Source organism: Fulmarus glacialis, unplaced genomic scaffold (genome assembly GCF_000690835.1).
Source record: "Fulmarus glacialis isolate BGI_N327 unplaced genomic scaffold, ASM69083v1 scaffold25702, whole genome shotgun sequence".
In the NCBI taxonomy this organism is placed as follows: domain Eukaryota; kingdom Metazoa; phylum Chordata; class Aves; order Procellariiformes; family Procellariidae; genus Fulmarus; species Fulmarus glacialis.
Window position 1 is genome coordinate 76,864 of NW_009200286.1, and position 19,583 is coordinate 96,446.

The 19,583-nt window shown below is 41.2% G+C and overlaps 1 protein-coding gene across 1 annotated transcript in view; it reads right to left on the reverse strand.

Moving 5' to 3' along the window:
- Window positions 1-19,583, reverse strand: part of CCDC88C (coiled-coil domain containing 88C) — a 98,578-nt gene that overhangs the window by 45,719 nt on the left and 33,276 nt on the right. Inside the window, exons 3-6 of the mRNA XM_009573559.1 lie at window positions 12,886-12,955; window positions 4,180-4,238; window positions 2,456-2,539; window positions 751-891 (exon numbers count right to left, since the gene is read on the reverse strand). Of these exons, the coding sequence (XP_009571854.1) occupies window positions 751-891; window positions 2,456-2,539; window positions 4,180-4,238; window positions 12,886-12,955 (354 nt within the window). The remainder of the gene's footprint in view (window positions 1-750; window positions 892-2,455; window positions 2,540-4,179; window positions 4,239-12,885; window positions 12,956-19,583) is intronic.

Below are 19,583 nucleotides of genomic sequence, written 5' to 3' on the forward strand. Positions count from 1 at the left end.
AAATACAGAGAAATATGTAGTGTCAAGAAGTATGTAGTGTCAAAAGATGAATAGTATAATTATACATTGTTTTTCAAGTATCTGAAAATGATTTGTAAATGTAGAAAATTATTAGGCTGGCATTATACAGAATTCAAGTGATAGCCTGGAAGGAAGGTTATACAGAGGAGGAAAGGAATCTCCACTATGCTCAGACCACTAAAACATTCCTCTTCCAATGCTCAAAATAAGCAGTCTATTTTCCTTGGAGAATTCATAAAAACCTGTAACAACTAACAGTTTTAACTAACACAATCCCAGTCAAAAGCATGACAGAAAATTAACAGGTTAAAGAAGGGGAGAAGCCTCTTCCAAAGCTCTGAGGGGAAAGGAACTGATGAGTTAGCAACAGATAGGGCCGTCTTCACTAGCCCTTTTCTCCAGCTAGAGAAAAGTTGGAACCCACTATCTACCCCCATGGTAGATACCAATGGAGAGACGGGCAAGCAATCGAAGATGAATGACTGAGCAAACACGCAGAGAAAAAAATCTCAAGACAAAGTCAAAACTTTTACAAATCATTTCACCACACCTTAGTGTTCACGTGAGAATCAATGGAAAAGTCAAAATCTTTCTACGGATTTCCAGAGATGTAGTAGAAAGGTGCAGAAGAAATAGAAACCCAGTGCACAAACAAGACACAAGAGAAGGAATGGAGCCTGCATCTGCTACTTCACAGTAGCTCTATATGGGAGAGATAAGTCATCGTACTTCCGTGCATTCATCTCTCTCATCAATGAGTCTCTTGAGGTGGAAAACCATATTCCTGGAGAGAGACTCTAGTTCTTCTGGGGCCATATCTGGGAGCTCCAGCCACTGCAAGTCGAAGACATTCTCCTGGTTGTGAGTCACCTAGGAACAGGAACAAAAAAATTGTCTTTCCACTGGTTGATTTGTAAATTTGTTTGCTGTATATGCTGCATACCTCAGGTTCTTCTACTGATCAATTAAAAAACATATCACATTTCACCAAAACCAGCTTGTAAATAACAAACACAACTATCTTAACTGTAACACTACCCAGCAATTTCTGCTATTTAGATTTTTTTTTGTAATTTTTAAGGCTGATTTTTAAAAGTGATCAGATACATATTATGATCAATAGCACTTGTGCTTGCATATTAGAAGTATGCAACTGTCTTACTGCAAGCACTGAAGGCGTCACCACAGGGATTTGATGGGAGTGATCCCACACTGACCAGTTAGGCTGGTGTCTCACTGAGAAGTAGCCCTGCTTTCAATGAATTTGCAGCTGATACAGCTGGGAGGAGCTGCCTTTAGCAGAAATGTCTCTGGTTGCTGCTAGCAGTGTACCTTTCAACTGTTATCTTACCCAAACTGATTTCCTCTGAATCATTTAGCAGAAATGTCACGCAAGTCTCACAAGCTCAGTTAAAGACTGTTGCTGCTTTTGCCATAACCATGCACTTAGTTCACCACGATTTTATTTTTTTTAAAAGCGGAACTATTTTTTTAAGTGTTAAGAAAAAAGTTCCTGTCTTAGACTTCCACTATTTGTTCCTCAGATCTGAGCGTACCAGGCTTTCTACACCTGCACACACTGACACGCAGCCGCAGCCAGCGCCCGCTGCCGGCGAGGCGCACCCAGCAGGGACCGTTTCCACATGGCTCTCCTTTGGGTCTCCAAAGCAACCTGGCTCCTAAAGCCTACCTGTATTCCTTCCTTTTACAGAAACTTCAGAAGTCCAAGAATACTCATCATTGGATCAAACTTCTCTTTAAAAACAGAGTATATAGAATCATAGAATCATTAAGGTTGGAAAGACCTCTAAGATCATCAAGTCCAATCGTTAACCCAACACCACCATGCCCACTAAACCATGTCCCTAAGCGCCTCATCTACACGTCTTTTAAATACTTCCAGGGACGGTGACTCTACCACTTCCCTGGGCAGCCTGCTCCAAGGCCTGACCACTCTTTCAGTAAAGACATTTTTCCTGATGTCCAGTCCAACTTCAGCCGCAAAGTACACCTTTCAAGACCATCTGAGCTCGGAGGCCACTGTCCGAAGCAAGCCACTGTGTCTCACCTACCACAGGACTCGGAGTAAGTGCCTACACCATTGCTGGAAGAGGCACTGCAGCTCCTAAGCCATACATGCCTTTTGGAAATACTACACATGCATCCTTACAACAATTCTTGCTACAGAACCTATAACTGGCAAGCAAGGCATTTACCACGGCATCTCTTTAAAAGACCACTGAGCCAAATAATGTTCCCAGCGCCTATTATTTTCATCTTATAATTTGACTGCAGTAACATTAAAACTTTTTTTTGGTGAAGTTCCTGAATCCATTATGAAATTCCAAGCATTAAAATTTCATAGCAAAAAAAACCTGTTAAGTCAAGGAAGGGAGAGATAAAAAGTCAAAATAGACAATATTGAGAGTCCCACCTCCTGAATGTGTGACACAATGGCAGCTTGGGTTTCAATATCCAGTTGTTTTATTCTTTCAATAAACTCTTCTTTTCTTTCACACTGTTAAAAGAAAACACACTCTAAAACAGTGCTACATATTTTAAAACTTACTGCACCATTCTTCATTTGAATAAAAAAAATCCCCACATTGCTAACAACAAAATGTTCAAGATCTACACTTTGTCACAGTAGAAGGTATAACACACTTCATTGTTCCACATGGAGCATGAACCAAATTATGCATTAAATTATTTAAGCTCTTTACAGTACTGGCTCTTTACAGCCAGTACAATTAAGGCTAAGTTAAATGGCTGGTTTTGCTCTTTAAAAACAAGTTCAACATGCAATGAGATCAAGAGGTGGGCAACAGTCAGAGGAAATCATCACAGCTTCATTAATGGAGCTGCACAAGCCTACATTTACATTGTGTCATTTAACCTGTCTGCTTTACTGTTTGCATTTTGCTTGGTTTTGGCAATTAAAAGAGATGCATCACTTCAGATACTATTCACATCAATACATAATGTTGCTTGTTGGACTAAATCAACATGTGCTTTAGACAAAAAATGGGATTGGGAAACATTCTGGATAAAAATGAGTGACATTTCAGACAAACAGACTTTAGTAAATCTTTTACTTAAGGCTTTAAAAGAGGCAGACATCTGCTATCTGTATATCTGTGATTGTACACTAACAACATTACTGCCTTCTTGTAACTCTGCATTGTGGAGAAGTTAAGCATTACTTAAAGTTTTTTTAAACTCATTTACAGTGTCCTTTTGGGGCCTGGTCCCAAGTCTCAACCTTTCCTTTCACTGGGAAGAACCTCAGACCTGTTACTGGGACAGAGGATGCACAGCAGCTTGCCAAATCAGATCTTTACTCTTTGTGCTGCAATACAACACTGAGATAGTTCAGAGCAGCCATATGTAGACAGCTTTACCCTGACATAATTGACTTGACGTAGCTGGGCAGGGTAAGTGTCCTAAGGCATGACAAAAACACTAGACAGACCTACAAACAAGGTCAATTATAAGCAAAGGCTAGCCCGCAACGCGTCTATTGTTTATCACCACAGAGGTTTGGTGGGCAGAACACTGATTTCTTTATCTGGTAACTGTCATGCATTTCTGGGGAGTTTCCCATACACATTGCCTGTCTATTTATTTTAACAAATGCTGCATAAAAATCCCCACATGAATATACAAAGTATCTATTAATTTCAGATTTTCTACAGATAATATTCAATCAAAAGATTATGCAAATAAAATCAGGATTCATTAAACAAATGTTTAGACTATTAGATTATCTATTTGCTTGGCATTAATATGTACTGTCCCACTCCGTATGTTAAAACAGTAAGAAAATAAACCAACAACAATCTTGACACCAAGAACACTGTTCAAAGCTTATCTCTTCCCACTTTGCCATCAAAGTGGACTACTTAGTTGCAAGAATTCACATCCTATGGCTGATTAAGCATTGGCAGCAAATTGAGTCTGCTGCTATCACAGTGTGCTTCCTTTCCCCTGCATTTCTTTCATTCACCTATTGTGTCTTCTCACAATTTCAGCTCACAAGCTGTCTTGAGCTGGAGATTTGTTCATACAGCACTGATCTTTGGGTGGATTTTCTCAGTCCAGAAAAAAATAACAGATTCAAAAAAAATCTTATTTTTCAAGCCTTTAATGAATGTTCACCTGCACAGCACATCCCAGAACCAACAACAGCAGCTTCTTAATTTCATCCATACTTTTACCTAGAGAGGAGAAAAGGGAATCAGTACATATGTACAACAAATTAAGTACTTGCAAGTGATCCTCTCCAAAATATCTGCCTGAAAAGAGAAATAAGACCTTTGAACAAGTGCCTGAACAACATATATGTGCCCATTATAACGTTACCATACTTTCCGTGTAACAAAACAGTTCTTATGGATTAGTTTAAAATCCCAAATCCAGCAAGACTTTTTTTTCCTTGATGTGCTATCCTCACCTACATTTTCTGAGGCTTTCTTGATCAATGCAGGAAAAAAAGAAAAAAAAAAAATCCTTTAAATAGTTCAGTGCAAATGCCCCATACTTGTCCCTTGTTTTGTTATTAACAAGGGTGCAAAAAAGCCCACCAAACCAGCACCTTCCCCCCCCCTCCAAAAAAACCCCACCAAACCAAAACAAAAAACACCCTGGGCAGAAGCAAAGGAAGGTTACTCTCAAAGAAAGAACTTGTCCTAAACTCTCTGTCTGTAAAATAGTTGCCACTCAGACCTCCCAAAGCCGAATGCCATTCTGTGCACATAAATTCTCTCCAAGAGATGTTTTAGCAAATAAATTCTGCCTATGTCCTGCATCAAAGCCTGTTCACACTTTGAAGCGCAAACCCCATGTGCTAAGAAGGATAAAAAAAATGAGTGATGTAGAAGGGAGAATATGCAGCTAACCATATGCTCGAGGAGCCATGGTGGGGAGGAGACACACGCAGGTTGTTATTGCAGGGAATCCTGCTGTGACCAAGAGCCCTGCCCGCCACCTCCTAAGGTTAGGAGAGAGAAAGCCGCACAAGGGGAACTGGTGTGGCTTTGAGCCAACTCCAGATCTTGTTTCAACAAAATTAATGTGGGGATTGTTGGGTGGTAAAGAAAATTATATATATCAAAGATAGACAAAGGGAGATGGAAGGCAAGGAGCTTCAACAAGGAAATAAAAAATCATTATGCAGTTAGGTTCAGGAAAAGCCTGTCCTATCCGCACTGGAGAAAGAGGAGGAGAGAGAAACAGGCGACATACAGTTTTCTCTCATCCCTATACATCTGCATGCTTCCTGACACAGAGTGTCTAACTGTGCGATAAATGCTTTCATTTTATATCCTGCTATACTTGGGTGTTCAATTGCTCCTATCACTAAATAGATAATAATTTCTGAATGCAACTGTGTTCCTCCACCAACACCATGCCCTTGTATGGCTGCACTGGCAGAAAGTTAGAGGCATGGGCAGGACCCAAGGCTGGGGAACTGGAGTTACACTGACTCATCAATTAAGCTGCCGCAGCCCCGCAGATGCACAAAGGCACACTGACCTAAATTACCATAGGGGTTACTTCCATTCTGAGAACCTTGCAAGCCAGCACGGCCACGTGCAGGCAGCTCAGGAAATAATTTGTTTTCCGATTTCCTGATTTTAGGGCAAACAAATGCCCTAAACCGGTCTTTAAAAGTACCTTACCTGTTAAACAATTTTTCAACAGCTTTTAGGAATGTTGATCTTTAAAACGTTTCAAGAATGCCCTACAGAAATTATCCACATACTGTATGAATCAACACTAGAATTCTCAACATCCAAGTCCCACATTATTAATCATTACGATTTTGCAAGCAGGAATTCTTCTCTTCTGCAGAGACAGACATAATTAAAACGTGCTAGTTCACACTTCACACTGTATAGACAATATTGTTTATTTCCTTGAAGAACATTTAAAAACTATTTTTGAAAGATGTACAATCATTCTTACTCTTCTCCCCGTACCTAGCAGCATACATGGCTTCCTCTTTTCTGAAAAATTACAATTTAATATACAAATAACATTTCAGTCTGTGAAAGTCTGATTGTTCTGTATGATTCTGAATAACACAACCTTAAACGCAGACAGTGTCACAAAAAAAAAAAAAAGATCTGTTACTTCACGAACAGTTCCTTTGAGGGCACTACTAGTCCAAGGAGACACTGAGTTGCAGGGTTTGTTTTGTTTTGTTTTTTCCACAAAACTGAGTTCTCATTAGAGTTTCAGCATCGGGTTTCATTCTCCATCAGTTTCAGAGCAGATCCAGACCATGGATTAAATGCAGAGCAAGCCTGTCGAACATGAGAGCAACTTGCTAAGTTATGGGGAGCAAGTGACTCGAGTGTGTGTGTCTCATCCTTCCAAACTTACTCAGGGCAGAACATCTTCTCTGGAAGAGACTGAAGGAGTAGCCACCAGGCTGCTTGCTCCAGATCACACCAGACAAGTGCTCTAACCCTTGCGTGCTCTGGGCACCTCCATCTGTTGCCCATAAATTCCAATCCGTGGACCACGGCATCACAGCTATCCTCAGGATGAGCCTCGTGGCTTAAAATCACTCATTTTAGAAAACATCAGTGTTACTTTCCAACAGTGAGAGCATCTATACCAACCTAAAGATATACGAGCTACTTAAGCCATTCAAACCACACTCTACTTCTCTGCACCGAAGGCAGTAGGCTTTGATATTCTTCCATGAGATAACAGATGGGCATTGGTGATGCTGCATGATCCTGTGACGTGAAACACCTTCCGCTATTACTGCAGAGTAACTTAGCAAGGTCAACCCTGTTCTCCCACCAGGGACTGACCTTGCCTGGAAATACCACTCCGAGATCTTGTCTCCACTCAGGCCCTCCCATCAGGAAGGGAAGCTGAGGCAGACACAGCAAGCCCCTTTGGCAGGGAAGGCCAGAGTTCATAGAAAGGAGTGAAAAAATTAAAAGACTCGAGGTAATCATGAGATTATTAGTTTGCTACTATTTTAAAGATAACATTTGGCAGCCCGCTCTCCCCACTGGCACCTTTCACAGAAAACTTAGCTGTCAGCTTTTCAACAGCATTAAAGCATAAATTATTTTATGCTTGCAGACGTGCTATGCACCTGTAATGAAAATGAGATTGTACTACCCACTAGAAACACTTTTAAGGCTGAGAGGTCTACTTAGCAGATCTACTCTGCCAGCCACATAAGTGTTTCAGAAGATCATGTGTGACTGTTTTGAAGAGTTCAATTCCTTGGGCACATTCAGAAGCTGTTTCCCATGGGGTGCAGACAGTTTGTTGGCATTAAGGCCAACTTCGAGATCACTCATACTCAAGTTAAGTTTGAGTAACATTTTAAAGCCTCATAGAATAACATTATTTACAGGAGATATTTAAAAGAAATAGGGTATGAGTATGAAAAACCCTCTCTACCAATCTAAAGTGCTTAGAGAGAGTTTTCAATTAAACCTCAGAATGAGCCAGGAAGGGATTAATTACCCCTCTCCCCTTTCATCTCACCCTCAGGACAGCTGAGATACCACACACTTAAGTGGCATGCCCAAGGTTACTAAGTGAATTGGAAGCACATCTAGGATTACTACACAGCGCAGCAGCCAAGTTCTACACTCGGCACAGTGCATTTATCCTGCAATGCATGTTGAACAAATGCAAGCAATCTTTATCCCCAATTCAGTCATGTCTCCTGACCAGTGAATGATTCTGTGGTGTTTTTCAAAAGGCTTGATTTGTGCTAATTTAATAAGGTGGTAAAGTTCCTTGTACAATTGCAGGAATGTGCAGGTTTCCCTATGCTGGTTCATTGGGATGACACAAGTACTTCTATACAGCTGGGAAGAAAGTCTGCTGGGTCTACCCAGGCTTATTAGCTGACTTTACCAAGACAGTGTCCTCCTACGACCTGGATGCAAATGCTTAGGTCTGGGGCAGCTCCTGGCAGACAGGTACCCACAAGCTGAAACGAATGGACAGGATTCAAACTAGCACTTAAACAGAAAGGTGCTAATTTAAAACAAAACAAAAAAAAAACCCCAAACTCTTTTCTTTTACACCTTTTTGAAAATTCCAGGGCAGCTGCTCTCAGGCCACATGTTTGTGCCTGCAAGGGAGCCAGCCACCTGGGGGATTTGCAGAAAGACCATCTGCTCCCAACTATAAGGGAAGGCCAGCAGGTTTCCTGGAAAACAAAGGGAGGGAAAGCCCGAGCACCACCTGTGCATCCTGGGAGCCTCCCTGTGCCAGAGCCAGGAGACCCCTCTGCTCTCACAGGGGACAGAGGGTGGGAAACAGATGGCAGGACTCAGGGAGAAGCCGGGCAGAGGGATTAGGAGACACAACTAAAGAGGAGGATTCAAGGTACAGAGAGAATACAGATGATGAAAAAAAAATGAGGGGGGTAGGAAAGATGTCAGAGAAAACAAATGAGAACCCAAGCATGTGAAATCTTGAGCTTGTGATGCTTCTTTCTGCACATTTCTACTTTGACAGTCCTCCAGCAGAGAAGAGGGAGTGCCAGCGCACATAGAGCTACACATGGCGGCCGGTGGATGTGCAGAGAAGGTGAAACACACAAGCGACATTTTTCCCAACTGTAGCAACATCCTGAGTGAGAAAAGCTTGAATGCTAAATTTACACTATTGAGGCAGTGTTTTGTTATTAACTTTATATTTTATGAACCTTTGTGCCTCTGGAGGATCATGAAACAAAATGAGGAAGGAAACCAGACATGAAAAAATACCCCAGTGAGACTAGACATCTTTTATGATTTTAATGAAAAACAGTTTCTAAAGACACTTATTAGCAGGGACTTTGGGCTCTCTCATTCACAAACTTAACATGTAATTTGAAAAGGGGATCTGAATCACAAAATTTTTTGAAGAGACAGAAATGAGCCTACTTCAGGCAAATAAAACCTCATTTCCATTTTTGGTCTGAAAAAAGTTAAAATCCCTCTTCTCTCTCCTCCCCCCTCCCCTCCCCCCATTAACTATGACTGTTTCAAAGGATTAATTGCCATCAGTTTCCAAGTACACTCACTAGCTGTGTTAAACTAAGCATGTCTACAAACTAAGAAATTAAACACCTCTAAATAGAGATTCAGGACCAGTACTGTACACTGATATTTCTTGTGTGGGCACATGAATGAGTGGCCATTTATAAGGCATGCTAAAACCAGAGGTAATTATAAAAGGTGATTACAGTGATGTGTATAGATGATAAATACGCTGATGACTCTCATATTGAGCACAGGGGGATTTGTGGTGCAGTAATGAATTGAAAAAGCTGTTCAGCAAGAAAAAACATGGAGGAAGATTAAAAACAGAGAGGAAATTAATGGTAGTAGCTGTCTACTGTACAGTGCAGTGAAGAGAATAAATCCTGTAATGTCAGCTGCATCACTCTGCAAGTCAGATTCCTGGGAAAACTTTCTAAATCCTTTAATTAAACTTTCAAGTTTCTTTTCAGCTCCCTATATTCTAGAAAACAGTCAAAGCCTTCATCATCTTACAAATATTTTTGCAATTTTTATGCCCATGGCCAAATGAACTGAAATAGGCAAAATTGCCATGGCCTGGAACAAAATGATTTAGAGGACATGAAAGCAAGGAAAGCTCCTAAACCCAGCAGAGGTGCCATCTTCTATGCAAAAGCCCAACTGCTTCTGCATTTTTAGTGGTGGCAGTTCTGTTTTTCCAATAGTCTCATGTTCAAAGCAGAGCTGCAGAAGTCCTCAGTAGTCCCAACTGTTGAGTGCTAAATGAGAGCTAAATAGCAAGAACAGCATTCTCAGCTTTAGAGCTGTTCAGTTTATAATTTAATATATATAACACCACTTTTGGCTGTGTTTTAGAAGGAAAAAGTAAAATTCGCATTAGCACTGGTGAACAGACAGCTCTGAAAAACATGCATAGCAAAACATCATGTGGGCTTGTTACAAGGAGTAAGTCACTGAAATTGTTACACAGTGAAACACATTGAATGATCTAACAGCTCTCTGGTCTTGGACCAGAGAGTCAATACAGTCACTAGGAGCCTTCCCAGCTCAAACAGTACAAAGCAACACTGTATTTGTTCCAGGAATGTCATCACGGGATCAATTTTTCTTCCTCTGGTCAAGAGGGACCTCTCATTCAGATAACTTACCTACAGGATGGGGAAGGCAAAACTGGGATTTCAACACTGCCTGTCAGATCCACCCCAGCCTGCAGACTGCCTGCACCTCAGCCTCCAGCTCCTAGTGCTCCCCACATTGCCCCACACTGCCTCTGCAGATGCCCCCTCCATGACTCTCCTCCTTCCCTCTCAGTCTCTGTCCTGGACTGGATCACTGACACAGAGAAAGAGGTTCTCCTCTACCATTCCTGCCACTTTTAAACACTTCCCTCAAACAACCGTCTCCACCATCTCTTCTCCCCATACTGCTGTCACCCCCAGCCTCCTCACTTCTCTGTCAGCTTTCCCTGGGGCTTCTCTGTATTCATGCCAGAAGCACCACTTCCCATGCTGATGACTGCTTTGTCCTTGCATCTCTACTCAATCTGAAGCCCTCCTTTAGCTCTCTCACTGACAGAAAGAATCTCTCATTTCACTTGGCTTTCCCCTCCCAAGTGCCCCTGCCTTTCTCTCACTCCTCTCTGCAAGACACTCAGTAACAAAGACATCAACCTGACAGTCACCTGGTTATCGCTCACCCACATTGCTCACCACAGCCTATTCCTTCATTCAGCTTTTTGTATTGGTTTTACTAACTTCTCCTCAGCCCTCTCCTCCCTGTTCCCTCTTTTCAAGCTTCCCGTCAGCCCTCAGCCAGGTTCCTCTTCTTGAAGGAAGTTCTAGTTCTCCACTTCTTTAACCGTTTCTTCAGCACATCTTACCAGTGGTCATCTACCTAAGCATAACGTTAAGATGAGCTTCTCTTGAAATCCTATTCCTCAGACACTCTCCTCCTTGAATGCACTCTTTGGAGCAAGCACATCTCAAATCTTTCTTTGTTCACCACCTTCCTCTGTAGTGTCTACACTGGTTCTCAAAACCATTATATAATATGGCTACACAAGAACTTCATTTTTTTTATACACACATACCCCATCAATTTTAGACATGCAGAAGTTACATTTTTGCATTCTTTGTCCTCTCCTCCCATGTTCTGAATAATGCCAATGGTAAGTCAGCAATGGATAAAATAAATTTAAAAAGACCACATTAAAAAAAAAACCCAACCAAACAAAAACAAACCACCACATTTTAAAACATGTCAGAAAGTGAAGCAGAATTTCTGGTTGTAATTAAAGGAGCTGGAAGATGAGAACACCAATATCTTTCCTACAAGAGAAATCAAGTACTTTCTTCAAAGAAAGAAAGATCTAAGGTGCTGACAAAAAACAGCAGGTCAATGATGGGAAATTATAGCTAAATACAGGACAGCTTTCAAGTGTGCAGCTTCCCCAGGAACCAACATAGTGGTTACTGCATTATTAGTCTCCTGCCAGCTGTCGCTCAGGAATGGCCATGACAAGAAACCAGCCAGCCTTTTCCATTGACACTTAGCCAGCAGAGACGCTGCCTTGTTGGCCCAGACATCTCTATTCACCAGCATTCTTGATGCTAGCAGCCCAGGCTCTGCCCATGGCCCACAGACTGAGAAAAGCAACAGCTCTTGTACTTCTATTTTCTTCTTTACCCGTAACGGTAGCCTGTTCAGGAGAATTAAGACTGCCATTGCAGTCTTTAATCTGCTTGCTGAAGAAGTGGATGCCTTACCCTCAGCTTGATTTTACTGCAGAAGTGCCAAGACTATGAGTTTCAGTGATCCAACATCTATAAGTTAATATTCTTTTCTGATATAAACCCTTTTTTATACATACACACACTACTGCTGCTAAGAGCAGCAAAATAAAATCTTCTGCCAAGCTTTCTGCCATTTGTTTGTTCTGGAGATGCTGATTACCATGATGATCCCCATCACTGCTGAGTGGGTTCATCCAGTTTTCCTTCTTTGGTAAAAACAAATATATTGTCGTTGGCACTGGCACGGGGCTAAGGCAGAGATAGAACGGGCATGCAAAAAAAAAAAGTAAAAACCACAGCAACAAAACCTTTCATTTCAGAAATGTGGTTCTAAGGAGAAGCAACTTAGTTTTCAGGCTAAATAGCTTTCATTTTGTCTCACCAAAGACACTGGACTCTGGACATGAGCTCATTGGCTTCCACATCACTTTTGATGTGATACCTCATGTGACAGATGTCCTTGCCTAGACAACATGGCCAGACAGATGTTCTTCTCCTTGTCCATTTCCTTCCTCACTTTTTCCAATTTGTCAGATACATATTTTTCTCTCCATCCTCAGGTATTTTTCTTCCCACACTTCATTTGCAACAGTTCCTTCACACTTTAGGGCAATTCTACAAGACTTTTCTGGTGTGTACATATTGCCACAACTGAACTGATTATACAGGCACACAGGGCAGAAAACCTGGAGGACAAACGATTCTCCTGTTGCAGACTGTATCCTGAGTCACTTGAAGCAAGGAGTGAAGACACATGACTTTTAAGCAAACAGTTGCTGCTCTGGCTTTAGCAAGAACTAACTCACTGTCACATGTGTACGATGTGCAAACACACATATAACTCATTCTATTTGTATGTAAAGATACGTAAATATAAGTATTACATACTAGATACGTTAAATGATGAGACTCAGAGGTACTCAAATATTTGTAGTTTGGCTACAAATACATATAGTTTGTTTAAAAGCATGTTTGTTATTTAAGAAAACTAAAAAAATACAAATTTTATTTAGCATTTTAGAGGAGGGGGGTGAAGAACCCAACAAACTACTCACCAGAAAGAGGATCTTTACCAATCATCAAAACATTTGGTAAATTCATTACAATCAGCTGCTGGAGGACCTCCTAAACAAAAGAGAACAACAGGCAAAGTTCAGTGTGAAGGAATTCCAATCAATCACACCACAAAGAATACAGAGCTCCATCGATTACAAAGCTTTTAACATACTGACAGGTCAGAGGTCACAAGAGGAAGCCCCACTTTAGAGAGAAATCACTATTTGAAGATGGCATCAAGTTGCACAGCTAACATACACTAATCACCTCTTTTAACAATGGCTAATATAGAAATTAAAGGGTCCCATGGCACTAATCAGGATAAATGCATGGCCATGCCAGGCACACCCATCAGTCATGCCTTTACCCCAGGCATGACCTGTATTCATTTGATGTTCAACATACAGCTGCTGTCATGTTCCAGGGCGTACAAATGCAGTGGGTTCATCAAAGGTACCTAAGCCATTCTGTGAAGTTTGAGTAATTCAAATAATTAGTCAAATTATTTTGCGGGTCTGACATTTTAATGATGGACTGGGGAAGTGGGTGTGGGGGAGGCTATTGAACAGACATCTTGCACTGCTCAGAGAAACTGGAGTTAAAGTTCTAGATTTGCTTGCATTGTTTTTAATGGGGAGGAAAACAGATCTAAGTATGTCATGAACCTCATTTAAAGGTAATTTTATTTTGGGGGAGACGAGGGAAGGGAGGTGCATTGCTTGGTCAGGTTCAATATTTAAATGTCAGCTGCCTGAAGCTACTATGAAATGACAGAATGGGCTTAAGGGACAGGAAAGGCTACAAGCCCTGGGGCAGGTAAAATGCTCAAAAGTGGACAAACAAATATATTGCAAAGGGGACTCTGCATGGTAATATGTTCAGCCATGCACCCCAGGAACATACAGAGCACAGGAGTAGAGTTGTTAGCTTCAACCTGCAGTTACCAGCACTCACTTGTGATGATCCGAATAAAACATTTTGCAGGCAAGTATTTATTTCACATAAAAAACCTGGGAGGAAAATGGTTGTGTCATTAAAGCACTGTGCTGGGATTGAGGAAACAAAGGCTCGCACATACAACTCTACCAAATGTTTGGCAGGTGCCTTTTCCCTGCTTGTCTCCATTTCCTAGCCTACCTCTAAGCCACTGGGAGGGCACGTGCATTGATACTTGCACAGCATTCAGAGCCAGGAGAAAAAGTACTGCAGCTGAGCACAGAAACACATTTCCTGAAACAATCACCCATTCACCCCAACACTTCCCCTCCAAGTTACCCCATTGTTACTTCTCTTTCAAAGTTACCATAGGAGGAAAATTAAGCCTGATTGAAAGAGGAAATATTTCAGTGAGTCTGCAGCATTTGATAAGTAATCAGAGTGGATATTCTAAAAAAAAAAAAAAAAAGTTTTAAACATAACACTTTTTTTTTTTTCTCTGATCCATATCCAAAACATACTTCTCAGCAGTTTCTCTTTTGGATAAAGTAGAAATATCTCAGTGTCACAGCTGATGGGGTTTTTGGTGCTGTTAAGAAGGCTCTACAGACCTTTATGCAATGTGAAGTTTGGCTAATGCGGACCAAGCATTCGCTGAGTCATTAGCCAAATATATTTTATAGTTTGCATTTGAGACATGTTAAACAAAAGTTTGTTTGCACCTGTTACCAAAACAGGTGCAAAACCTATTGGATTTGACAGCACATGGCTGGACTGCAATATTTGCTATGACAATACAGCATGGCACTGAGGCTTTAAACAAAAAATCAGAATTTGCATATACCGAAGTATTGAGCTTTAACCAGCAATTTCCATGGCAAAAAAGAGAAAGAATTGTGCTTCCAGTCACCCAGCATGTGGAGTGGCACTGAGGCAGGAATGCATAAGGAATTTGCGTTGTCTTTGTGTAATCATCAGATCATTAGCTATTTAACTAGCAGACACAAAAGACATTACAGCTAACCTTTATGCTGTTAACATTCCCATGAGCTCCTTCTGTAAAATTATTTGTGTATACCATCCAACATAACCATGACTGAACGCCCTCATAGCTGTCTGAACTTAGTATTTTCTGGCAAGAATCTGACAAGTCGCTCAATACAAGCAGAAACGGCCCTGAGCCTGCAAAGAGTGATTTCTTAATTTGGACTAAGATTCTAATTGTTGCAAAAGGTGATACTCTGACCCGTTTATTTTTAAAATAAATTGTTTAATCAGATAACTATCTTTATTGTTCTAAATGCCTTCACCTTCAGATTAGTGCCTGCGATAATACCTAGCTGCTATGCAGTGCAGCTCACCGGTAGATCTCAACACTTTGTAACAGAAGGTCAATGTCATTGCCCTCCTTTTTCAAGATAAGGAAAGTGGGTCACAGAAACAGAGTTACTTCAGTTGAATAAACTATCCTCTGTTAACAGAGATGTACCAAGGAACCATCCACTCACACAGCTACAAGTGTGAGATAAAATGTGTTATACTGACAAATTTAGCTCAGATTTTGTCTGGGCTAAAAACACAGAAAGTTAGTAAGGCTCAGCCTGACACCCAGTGACGGACTCAGTAGTTGGGATAATGTGACCGTGTCTCAGGTCCATTGCTTAAAATCCCACATCTGGAAAATACACCAAAGTCCCCTCCGCTAACAGCAAATCAGGAATTCTTCCATTTCCATCAACTCATCAATATTTTCTTGTTTTCTTTATCAGAAGCAGCAATAATGCAGGTTTACAAGTAAAATGCTGTGCCTCACTCTGACCTCTCTGCACCCCTCATGTTTTACCATCCCACCCCGAAGACCCCGTGAAGTCAAACTTGGGCTTCAGGCAGGGAACTGTGCTGTTACAGCCTGTGAACCGGGACCGAGGACCAAAGGGCTCCATGGACCCGACCGTCTCCCAGGATACAGCTACACTGGACATTGGGTTAACCTGGACACACCACTGAAGCCCAGACAGCAAATGAAATGGTAGATAAAATGCAACATTTCCCCACAAGGGCAGCAAGTTATTGTATCACATAAAAGGATGCTGTTATGCTTGAAATCAAAGATATTTGCAAGACACCACAGCAGAGGCAAAGATGGCGTGTATGTGTCCTTCTGCCCCAGGCGACCAGCATGGCCAGGGGCAGCACACCCAGGCAGGAGCTGCTGGAGAGCAAAGCAGGGTTTTCAAACACTTTAAATAGCCCACAAAACCCCACAGTACTCCGGAGAGCAACTGTACAAGCAAAAAATCTAATTCCTCCTGTGAGAAACCTTTTAATCATTTTTACAGCACAACTAAAGCTTCGTTAAAACAGTAAAGTAACAACAGCAACGACATATGGTAATAGTTTCCCTGATTATTAGAACAATTAGGGTCTGAGCTGCCAGGTTTACACCTAGACCATTAACCAACTCGCAGGCCAGCTACTGCAAGTAGCTAATGAGATTTTCATGAAGAAATAGTGTTGGTATCAGAACTCTTATTTAAGGAATTCAATTCAAAACAAATCCCCATCAGGCCTAGTGCAGCATCTGTAGGTGCCCAAAATGCTCCTCTGCCAAAGATCAGGGTATTTTAAGCTGGAAGAGATTTGTCCAAAATCTCAGCAGTGATGGTTGCAAGAATGGATGCTTCTAGTTAGCAGGTCAACACTACTAAAAATCATAAACAAAACAAACATAAGCAGCCAAGTCTTACACTACTTGAGCCAGACCCCCAAACTCAGTAAATAAAGCCCACAAAGGTTTCTGCGTGCAGAGTTATGGGATCCCATATCGAGAGGGAGGGTTTTCTAAGTGAAGGTCAAACTGGGTGTTCAGTCCTTGCTTGCTCCCTCTGCTGTGCTTGCCTGCAGAGGTGTGGAGCGTGAAGCAGGCTGAGACAACCGGCAGATCTGAGCAACGAGATGGGTACTGCCTAAGCCAGAGGTAAGTTTTGCTGAAAGCAGCTAGGCATTCCAGGACTGGTACCCCAAGGATTCAAAAACATTATTAAGTTACCTAGAAATCATGAGGTTAAACATAAATAAATAAATGCCGTGTTCTCATTAGCAGCCTTCTGGCATCTAAGCCCTTGCCGCGCACTTGCTTCATGTTTGCAAGTTCTTTGCAATCACTTTGCTAAGAAAGGAGCTTAAAAAAAAAAAGCCAAAATTCCTCCACATTGATTCTAGCAGTCAAGGGCTTTAGGAAAAATCAAGACACATACAAGATTCAGGATAAAATTCTAAGCACCCAGTTAAGCGCTTAGGCTTATTAAGAGCATGAACAAACATATTCATTCTCTCCATCTGAAAGTTTCTAATTGGTTTCTGGAGTGCTGAGGCACGTTTTACCTACTCTTTTTAATCCTTCCAAGATCACACACACCGGATGTTTGCTCTCTGCCTCAGATCATCAGAAGAGATGCAGTGGCAGCTCTCACTCTCAAGTCACCATGGTCACATATTAACATTTTTATTTACCTGTAACAGGGTAAGTGGACCCCTTGTAATTTTGTAGGAACAAAGTCTCCTTGGGCCATACTACACTTCAATACACCTTTGCTTCTTAAAAATACATGTGCCATAGCATGGAATAAAATGGTATTAAGGTATTATTCTCAGTTGCATTTTTAAGTGCCAATGTAAGCATGCCAACGGCTCCTGAAAAGAATGCATTGCTAGGAAAGGAGTAGGTAAAATTGTCCTTTCCACGGCTGAGAGACCACGCAAATACAAGCTCTACACAAAAACTTTCCCCTGCACTGCAGTACAGCACAGCATTAATTTGAGTAACTACTAGTTTCTCATGCAGAATTAAATTAACCTCTGCCTGAATCCTAAACAAGAAGCGAGTACTAAATTATGTAAGAAGAGCGGCAGTCTACCGGCCATTGTAATTCAATGCTCAAGCCAAGCAATTCCATTTAAGTATATTGCTTGGCTATAAAATGCTAATTGCCAAACTAACTGGAAGCCAAATGGTGCTTTCCTACTTAAAGTGCCCATGAGGAAAAACCATCACCAGCTTTATTTATACCAGCAAGAGCAAACACTACCTAGCCAGGGAATCTGGCTTACATTTCAGCTGCAACTCAGGCAACAGAGCAGAGTCCTGTGTGTGCAGCACAGCCAACATCTTTCTCCGATAACCTTAGTATGGATCCAATCTCACAAACATCCTTGGAGCAAGAAACATTTGGTGAAGGAGACACTACATGCTTTGATAAGGTCTCAGCAGGAGTCAGTGGCCATCTGCATCAGCTCAGAGCCTCCCAGCAGCAGGATGGGGTGGCAGCTTTTCCCCTACACATCTTAAGGTCCCTTTGGATGCTACCATAAAGACAGGCTGGGAGCTACGTTTCCCAGGCGAGGTGCACTCCAAGTCCATGGGACAACCGAACTCGAGCTTTTCTGGAATCAGAACTCTAAGGAAGAGTGAACACTTAGGCTAATGAAGAAGTTTTAACATTAAAGCATATTTTAAACAGCAAATTGAGACACAAGGGTTGTTTTTAAATACGGTTTTTCAAAGTTTCCAGTTTTGTTTTAATATAATGAAAACAATTTATTCTGCAGCCTACAACAAGGAGGTTATGTTTTAAAAGAAAAAATATATATAAACTTTTTTTTTAAAGTTTTTTTTTTTAATTCGCTATATTTATTTCAGGAGTTATTAATGGTGTCAGGGAAATAATTTATAGCAAGATTCTGTAAACTGTACAACAGGGTCCCACAAAAGATTAGGCAAGATGAAACAAGCTGTTGCAGGGGAATGACAAGGAAGTGAAACACAAACAGATCTTTTATTGAGATGTTTTCCATATACGTCTTACCATGCGAGCATGCCTGATGACACTATGCGTGTGACTCAGTACTCACTGTTTCCCTGCCAACATGTCATATACATGACAAAATTTGATTAAGAATTTTGCTCATCTCTGCAACAATTGTATTTGTTATGTGACGGACTAGAGGATTAGCTGTCTTTAAAGGGATTTTTTTTTTTCCTGAAAACCAGGAAATTACAAAGCAAGCTTCTAAAGACCCTTCAAGTGGAAACCCAAAAGCCACTAAAATAACTGTTGCCTCATCTGCTGAAAATAATAAGTTCTGACAATCGTAGACTGGAATCTCAGTGGGAGGGGATGTGAAGGAATCATACCTAGTCTTAGCCATGCTCAGCCTGTGCGGGGTGCAGGTAATCCACCAAATGACAGAAATATACTCAATGTAGAAGTATACCGTATAAGATCAGGTTTTATTAAATAAAAAAAAAGAAAAAATCACACATATGCAATTTGGATGGCACATAATAGAGTACCATAGAAAAGAAACCTAGGAAGGACCCAGGCATAATCATCCACCCAATTCATTGTTATGGCTCAGGTTTTGTTCTTTGTATCAGAGTAGTGCAGAGGTCCCAGCCAGGAGCAAAACCGCATCCACTGCAAGCTGTACAAATAAATAGTAAGACGTCCCTGGAACAAAGAGCTTGTCATATATATGCAAGGCATCACTAGGATGATGAAAAAATAGTAACAAGCAACAGAGGAAGGAAATGAAAATAAGATTCCGTGGTTAAAATGTGATCCATTGTGCGCACTCTCGCTGCTTTATGAACCGGTTAAATCAACTGCTCCACGGTGCCACAGAACTAAATCACTCCAGACATCAGAGGGCAAGGCAAGCAAGGCAAGTCCTGATAAAAACATTTGCTTTAAGATCAATT